This window comes from Musca vetustissima, unplaced genomic scaffold (assembly GCF_032173495.1).
Source record: "Musca vetustissima isolate MV318-11 ecotype Yass unplaced genomic scaffold, APGP_CSIRO_Mvet_v1 utg15627, whole genome shotgun sequence".
In the NCBI taxonomy this organism is placed as follows: Eukaryota; Metazoa; Arthropoda; class Insecta; order Diptera; family Muscidae; genus Musca; species Musca vetustissima.
The window spans coordinates 16,313-25,609 of record NW_026874666.1 but is presented as its reverse complement, the minus strand read 5'-3'; the positions used below and the strand labels follow the sequence as shown (position 1 = coordinate 25,609).

General features: G+C 34.2%; 1 protein-coding gene across 1 annotated transcript; it reads left to right on the top strand.

Moving 5' to 3' along the window:
• Positions 1-3,103: 3,103 nt before the first annotated feature.
• LOC133335644 (RNA-binding protein 1-like) lies at positions 3,104-8,668 on the top strand. Its single transcript, XM_061543957.1, has 3 exons — positions 3,104-3,318; positions 3,392-3,550; positions 8,556-8,668. The coding sequence occupies exons 1-3, from the start codon at positions 3,110-3,112 to the stop codon at positions 8,641-8,643; spliced, it is 456 nt and encodes a 151-aa protein (XP_061399941.1). The 5' UTR covers positions 3,104-3,109; the 3' UTR covers positions 8,644-8,668.
• Positions 8,669-9,297: the final 629 nt, after the last annotated feature.

The following is a 9,297-nucleotide window of genomic DNA, read 5'->3' as shown; positions in this document are numbered from 1 at the left end:
GTAGCCACCCTATTGTTTTTTTTTTTTAATAACCCAATTGGCCCCATCAGAAGTTGGCATTCCTGATTGTCATTTTTACTCGGCCAAATTTCTGGAGGAAAATGTTTATAAAAGGAATGTCAGTTTGGCCTGTGGTCTCTTAAAATTGCTTGATATTTGTACTATTTTTATGAGTACAGGAATGGTTTAAAAGTAAAGACTTGAAAAACTTCTAAAAATATTATATTCTTTCAGCTGAATTTCCATGGTCTCCAGATCAGGCGGTTTTCTTTTAGGAGAACTGGCGGCTTTCTATATACAATTTAAAAGAAGTATTTATGGTCTTTATAGACCAGCGGAAGATGGTCTTTATTGACCGGCTGAAGATGGTCTTTATGGACCAGCTGAAGGCGCATATTTGTACTTGAATTTTTGAAAAGTGACTACATTTATTATTTTGCCATGATGAAGCGAAATAAATATCCACATTTCATTTACACATTTCACATCGTGATATTTTTATTTAGTCTAAATCGAATTAGAAAATGGGACCTATTAACCCACATCTTCTGGTACCTCCCACACAAAATGGTCAAAATAGCAAGAGTCCGTCCGCATCCGATTTTCGTTCCAATTCGAACACAAAAATTTGCGCAACCAAATATTTTAAAAATGCCTGTATATTGTTGGAAAAAATTTAGACCAACAAAGGGTTCAAAATTTAATTTAATTTTTATATAAATCCCATCTTAGGCGAATGGAATATCCGATTTGACCCAAATTTTATTTTTTTTCCGATGAGTATCAACTTCGTTTTTAAATCGAATAGACATATTTTTTCCCCACACTGCAAGAATCCACTACTTTTTCCTTTATTTGGTCTGTTCCCGTACTGCAAAAATCTACTAAATTTTACTTTTTTTCCGATATCATAAAGAAAAATTCGTTATCGTAGTAAAAATTAGTATATTCTTGCAATACGGGAACAGACCAATTATATCAAAGAAAATAGTAAAATCGAGTAGATTTTTGCAGTGCGGGAACAGCCCATTTTTTGTATCTGAAAAGAAAACATTAATTGTAAAAAAATTCCCATACGTTTAGATGTACCAAATCCACTCGAGCTCAAATGCCAATTCCTTTTGTGAACATGATTAATAGCCTAGACAGACGACAGCCTTAATTTGCATTAACAGCCTTAATTCAAATTAACTTGTACATTATCCTCATTTTTATGTGTTGTTAATGCACAAAATCGAACTGAATTTATACTGAATTAGGCAATTTCAATATGGCAATGCTGTCGAAAATTAATTGTTTCTTGTCAAATTTGTTTATGTTTATGAAAATAAAAATAAGAAACTCTCGTCTGTCAGGGGTAAATATTAATTCAAATTAAGAAATTTTTAATCCAAATTAAGGCTGTCGTCTGTCTATGGTATAAGATGGCGTATACACTAACTTTAATCATGGAATTGACATTTGAAACCGAGTGGATTTAGTTGTTTAAACGCGCTCAAAGACTATGGTTACGTTTAGACGACTAAATCCACTCGATCTCAAATGTCAAATCCATTGCATATACGTCACGTTAATCCTGTTCACAAATCCAGTGGATTATATTTGACGTATACGGTATGGAATTGACATTTGAGATCGAGTGAATTTCGTAGATTTAAACGTACCTTATCATATCCCAACTGATTCAACATTTTTGAATGCACATGGATGATAACTCGTAGTGTGTACACCACTATTTGTTGACGTATATGCTCGGTTCCCAAATCTAAATTATAGAAGTGACCAAAAATTGTACCATGGTTAAGTCGCCGCACAATTATTGTTTCTTCTTAAAGGCCTCAGCAGAATGCTCGCGTTGAGCCATCCGTTGCGTTAAGTGTTATCGAAAATACAACAACCACAAGGAAACGATAACACAAACGCTCGAAGTTGAGTTAAATATATTTTAACTTTTTGCGTGCGTTAACGCGATAACAAAAAACGCTCAACGCGAACATTCTGTTTAGCCCTTAAAGCGGTGTAACAAGCTTTTTTGAGTGACGGCGTTTTTATCGATTACTGACTGTCCAACAACCATGAATATTTTTGAATGACAAAAATGAGAGCCTACACTTTCAAACAAGCAAAATTTGGGCAAGATTGTCATTCAAAAGTGTTAGTGTGTACACCGCTTAAGGCAGCAGAATGGATCCGTTAAACCATCCGTCGCTTTATGTGTTATCGAATATACAACAACCAAAAGGAAAAGATAACGATAAATTATTATTTATGATATCGAAAAAATAGTAAAAACTCGTAGATTCTTCCTGTACAGGAACAGACCAAATGTGGTTAAAGCGGTGTACACACTAGCCCTTTTTGAATGACACTCTTGCCCAAATTTGGCTTGTTTGATAGTGTGGCCTCTCATTTTTGGTCATTTATAAGGCAACCACAAAAATATTCACGGTTTTTAGAGAGTCAGTAAGCGATAAAAACTGTCAATCATTTAGACCAAATCGAACTAGGTCAGTAAAACGCTCACATTTGAACTAAAAGGAACGATTATTCCAGTTCGTTCTTTTAATGAACTAAAAAGAACGAATTTGTAAGACCTAGTTCAATCGGTCTTTTAAGTGAATCGTTCATTTGAACTAGTTCGTTCGTGAACTGTACAACTCTATTTCATTTATGTCATTTATGAAAAATAATTCTTGGTGAAAAGGTGTGTTCTCGAAAGTGTGTCGCTATTAAGCGGAAAGTGTATTATAAGGAATAAAAAAATATTACAATTAAAAAAATTGTATAAATTTACAAATATAAAATAAGGTAAGCATGAAAACAAACAAATTACATGATTTTTAGTGTAATCTGATGGCAAAAAAAGTTGCAATTATGCAGACTGAGAAATCTTTGGGGGAAAATCTTTGGTATACTGAATTGACAAGATGGTCGCCATCTTGTTTTAACATGTTTCTGTCTCTGTAGCATACACATGTGTGTTCGTGTGTGTGCGCGTTTTTAGCCTTCAAGAAAACTTAATACGTAAAAGCTAGATACATATTATTTAATTTTTTCTTTAATAATTATTTTTTAATTTTCTTTCTAGTTATAAATAATAATTATAAATATGCCCCGCTATCGTGAATGGGATTTGGCATGCAAAGTCTATGTGGGCAATTTGGGCTCATCAGCATCGAAATATGAAATCGAAAACGCATTTAGCAAATACGGCCCACTGCGTAATGTTTGGGTGGCACGTAACCCACCAGGTTTTGCCTTCGTTGAATTTGAAGACAGACGAGATGCTGAAGATGCAACCCGTGCTTTAGATGGAACGTAAGTGGTTAAGTGGTACTATTTGGGTCATCTAAGTAATTGTGTCACTGCATTTTTTCCATTTTATATATAGTCGCTGCTGTGGTACCCGCATTCGTGTTGAAATGTCCTCTGGTCGTTCACGCCGTGACAGTAGACGTCGTGGTGGAAACAGCGGCGGAGGTGGAGGCCGGGGCGGTGCTAGCGAATCAGTCAGTGGCCGTAGTGCAGGTGGCGGCAGTGCTCGTTACAGGTAAGTTTCTTCTAAACTTGTCAATAACATAAAATATCAAATGAAAATATTTTATGTGTATATTCTATGTAATTATTTCAAAAGATATGGGTCTAATACTTAAGAAGTAATATTTTCATTAAAAATTTTAAAAATTAAAGTGCATAAAAGTCTACGTGCCACTTTCATAAAGCCCATATCTCTATGTGCACCAAAAATATCGTGTCTTCCATTTTAACGAATATTTTTACATATTTATTTGTTTTACATTTATGCGAAATAATAAGCATTTAAAGGTCAAGATGTTTATTCCAGAAAAAATGATTGTACCTGCAAATAAAAAAAAAATAGTTCGTCTGATTGATCTGACCATGCGCAGAATTTGCTATCCTTGAATAATACTTGTCTTATACAATGTGAAAAAACACAAATTTACTAAATTATTTGAAAAAAAGGAAAATCTTTCATTTATTTACAAGTTTTTATTTGCAAAGAATCTGCAACAATGCGCATAGAAACTTGTGCTTATTATTTTGTATAATTTATTATTCATGTCATTTGCATGTTTTTTTCTTTTATCACTACCGCTCTCTGTGCCCATTAATAATAAAATATGTAATAAGTATGACTGTATCGACGACGTTATAAAAGTACCATATGCCAAAAATTAATTTGTTTTTTCGTTTTTTGGCAATGAGTGTGAAACACAAAGTATTTCATTTATTTATTTTTTTCTAACCAAAATGGCTCGTTGTTTGTGTTACGTATCTGTGTATGTTAACGTTTTCTACACGTCTACTATGATGAATGCGTCTTACCCCTTCTTCTCGGATATTGTAATTCCATGAAAATATTTGTCGTTTTTTTATTTACTCACATTACCCCCCTTGTCTATATATTTGTTTGTTCACATATAGAAAACAAAGTTTTTTTTTAATATTCTTAGTTAATTATTTTTGTTATAAAATTTTTAAACGTGGTATACGCTCCTCATTTTTACAGGAATATAAAGTCGACTTCTGCTTCAGCTACTACTACTACCTCCACTATTTGTTGTACCTCAAGTACATCTATTACTACTACTACTACCACCAACTACTCCTCTTCCAATTTCTACTACAAAATATCAACCAACAACAACTTCAACAACAACAACGACTACAGCGACTTCAGCAACAACGAAAACAACAACACAAGAAGGGACATTTCAATTAAAACAGCAACAACACCACCAATAACAACAGCTCCATCACCAAAAACAACAACAGCAACATTACACTACTACTTCATCATTAGGAAAACTCGTACAGAAAACTATTTTACAAACCAAAACAACACATTTCGGACAGTCGACTTACTTAACAAACTTGAACGAATTTATTTGACATCATACAGCAACATACAACCGACAGATATAAGACAAGCACCACCACCACTTCCACTGACGCTGAGTTGTTTACTTGCAGTAGTTGTTGTTGTCGTAGTCGTCGTCGTTTGTAAACAAATTCATCAAAAAAATCTCAACCATCACCACCAATCAAATAATCACTACCACCACAACCACCACAATCAACAGCAACACCACCACTACCATAAACATCTCTGCCGTTGTTGTAGTAGTCATCTTCCACAACGAATTTGTTGTACTACTATTATACTAGTGGCGTCTTCAACAGCGTCAATGCCTCCTTCTTCAACATTGATGACAAAAGCAAAAGTATGTTCTTCCAATACTGCTACTACTACTACTACTACCACTTCTTCTTCTACATCATCAACCACAGCAACAAGAACAACAACAACGACCAGAAATTGCAACAATGTTTCTACTACTTCTGCTGCAAAGGCATCGTCGTCTTCCTCTTCGTCGTGGTCGTCGTCATCATCCTTAGCACCATTACCAACAACACCACAGCAACTACTACTACTTCTTGTTCAACTACTAAAAAAAATCAAACATCACAACAGTCACCATCAAGAAAACAGTATTGCCCAACGACAATCTCCTCCTCAGTGCTTAAATCCCAGCCAAAAATATCAACTTTATTTCAATTCGTCCCCTTATTTGACAGTAGTAAAAGATATATTAACACCACAATCTCCAAACTTACCACCACCACTATCACCACAACCACCAACTTAATACCACCACCACAACTACCAACCAAAAAAATCAGTTTGTTGATGAACCTAGTTCTCCTGCAGCTTTGATCGAATATTCCATTTGATGGATTCTTCAAAAAAAAAGTAACAAACTTCTTGCTGCAACGCCACATACTGCAGTGCATTTTGTACAATTACTGGTAATTCATCAGTTCAATGTAGCTGCAAAACATTATTATGATGGTTATTGTTTGTTTTCTAAATTCTATTTTCTTGTCTCTTTCCGAGCAATATTTCTACACCAACAGGTCGAATTTAAAAAATGTAGCAGCGGCGTTAACTTCTCCTTCAACGATCAACCAACAATCACAAGAACAACTAACCACCACCACCACAATCCTCCACCCACAAATTCATCATCTCAACAAAAAGAACAAGAACATGAAAATTTTTGTTTTTGCTGATAACAATTATAATAATGATGACAATAATTTCAAAAGCTATTAGGGAAATAATTCTCAAAGAACGCATTCGACGATGTAGAAAAGAGAGTGTTAAATTGGCAAAAATATTTTTTGGACGTTTTTCAAAAATAAGAAAGTGTGATAACTGTCACAAGGGGTCTATCTATTCCAATGATAACAAAGAGAACACAACAGCAACACATGGGTACTATCGAGATCTTTCGTTTCGATATCTAGCGCCTCGGTAGATTTTAAAATTAAAGATCATCTCAATATCGACACTAGGGGGAAAAGGTTTTGAAAGAAGGTCACTGCAGAACACAACACACAGTGAGAACTCAGCTGATTCACCTTCCACAGCCTTAACTGGGAAAGTGATGGTAAAACAGACTGTATACTGTGAGGGGACTAAACTTTCTAAAAACACAAAATGGAACTGATTTCGATATGATGTGTACCATTAAAAAAGTTTAAAGATTTTTTGAGGAGACTCAAGTCTCAAAGTCAGCAAAATTGTTAGGTAATGAAAATTTCCATATTGGGAAAATTATATTAACAACTAGGAACCATGGGGAGCATTGCATACTTGAAAAAAGTTTCAAACTTATTGGTTAGCAAAATATGTGGGAGCCAACATCATCATAGGTTTTAAACGGCAAATAGCATTGCAGATCAGCAACTTTAAAATCGATATCGGCAAATAGAGAGAGAGACTATATTTTGGTTGGTCCATCATCCACAACAATAAAGAACAACAGCAACAACAAACAACATCATTGACGTTTCTTCACATCGAACATCATCACAAACAAAAAATAGAATTTCAACAGTGAGAAATATATATGGGTATAGTATGATGTGTTTTTTTTACTACATTTGTTTTCTCGAAACGAACGTTTTTTTACAATGCTCTGGAAAATACTCTTTGTTTTTCAATAAAAAGATGTATTTTTTAGTAGTAGTAGTGACGTTTAATCAATCTTTAACTTTTTTCTATTTTTTCAAATGAGCGAACCACCAATTCTCCTCAACTTTGAGTTATGAAACAGCTCCAACTCTTCCTTCTCCTCGTCGTCGTCGTCATCCTCAAACAGGAACAACAGCAAACTTCTTGCGCGGGGGGAAAATGCCGTCAATCAGCAATTTGGGGTTTTGATTGTTGCGGATTAGTCAACGGCGAACCAACAACCGTAATGTTTTATATGAGAATTGGAATTGAAATCCACGGACCATCGACCAAAACGCGCTCGTGACCATCAACAGACAAAACCTCCCTCATAATAACCTTGTATCGCCCAACACCACCATCACCATCGACAACAACAATGCTGTGCCTGCCTTCATCAATACTATTTCAAATATTTTTTTTCTTAAAGTTGTCCATGTAATATGTATTTTTTTTAGAATGCAACAGCCTCTTTCTTTGTTGTTTTCGTATTTTGTAATCTCAGCAACTACCAACATAGAGCAGCATCTTCTTCCAGGCCATCATTGTATTATGTAGAATATATTGCACTACTAAAAACATCAGCTACATTTACATCCTAGCCATCATAAATCTGCAAATCTGCAACAGCAAAAGTTATGAATCTGCGTCATGATGATGTTAAAGTTTTCAGTCAGTCAGTCAGTGTCATCGTCGGCGGGCGTTGTTCCTCAGAAGCGTGTGCCATCATTTATATAATTTTAGTCTCCTAAACTCTTAGAGTACCAACAACAACAACAATCATCTTTTAATCAATCAGCCAACCAACCAAAAAAAAAAACAAACACCACCACCACCTATCAGTCAACAATCGTTTCTCAATCAACTGACCAACAACAAGACCCCCAAAAAACGAATATTTTGCAAAATTCGGCTTCATCATGGTTAGAGCAAATCCAAAAAATTATAATTTCTCACTGCCCACAACTATTCAAAATTTCAACAATCATTTTTAACAAGCCAATCAACAACAACCAAACAACCAATCAACCTCCTCAGCCATACAATAGATCTCAAATCTCAATCAGCAACAAAAGTAATCAGCCCAATAATAAGTGCAACATATTGTGGTTTGTTTTTATTGTTATTATTTTTTTAAATAGTAAACATCTGATGAAAAGTGATCGTTTTTTATAACTATACTATGTTAGAAATATTTTTGTTTGTGTTTTTGTTTATTTTTTTAATTTCTTTTTTGCTTCATGACAAATTGACACTATGCAACAATAACAACAGTATGAAATTTAAAAGCCCTGAAAAAAAAATCATCTCTACTCCAAAAGAAAACAAATTGTTGCACAGTGTGATTTATGCAAAAGAAAACAGAAAAAAAGAATACGTGTAGCAATATGTAATATTTTCAGTTCAGTTCTGTATTCAAAATAATTGTAGTAATTTGGTTGTTATAACACATATTTATCGTAAATATCTTCCTGTTTCTTTTTCCCCCTCTCTTCCATAAATCTTTTTCTAGATCTCGTTCGCCCAGAAGGACCCGCAGCCGTTCACGCAGTTTTTCACGTGACAGACGCAGCAGATCGGATTCCCGTGATCGCCATTAAAGTTTGAAACAACAAAAATGTGTATATTGATTTTTAACTACAACAACAAACAAAATTACATTACTTGTTTAAGTGAAACCAACACAAAAAAGATAAAAAGAGAACAACAATATTAAGGAATCGGAAAAAATATTCCCCCACTCAAAAACCTTTTCTCCCACCAAACACCACACACACATGAAAGAGGATGATGAACATCCTCATTTATTATTCTTTATGTTAATGAAAACATAAAAAATTCCACCCCACGCAAATCTTATTTTCATTTTGAGAAAATAATCTCCCTCCCAATTGTATAATTTAATATGATTTTTGTACATGTTGTGTATCACATAATATGATGATGTACACGGACGTATAATTCATATTTTGTTTTACTATTTTATTTACCATCCCAAGCAACCCCCTCACATTTTTTTTTAATTTTCCTTTTATTTTGTAATAATGTTGTCTATTCGTAAGGCGGCTTTTTTTATTAATTGAATGTAGATATGTGTCCCAGAGAAATCAACCAAAACATCATCTGTTCCAATTACCAAATCCAACAAATATCCTTCAACCACAAGAACAACAGCAATCTACAGCAAATCATAAATCACAAAAAATATATATCCGAGGTAAATTCTTTTTTTGAATTTTATTTCTACTATTATT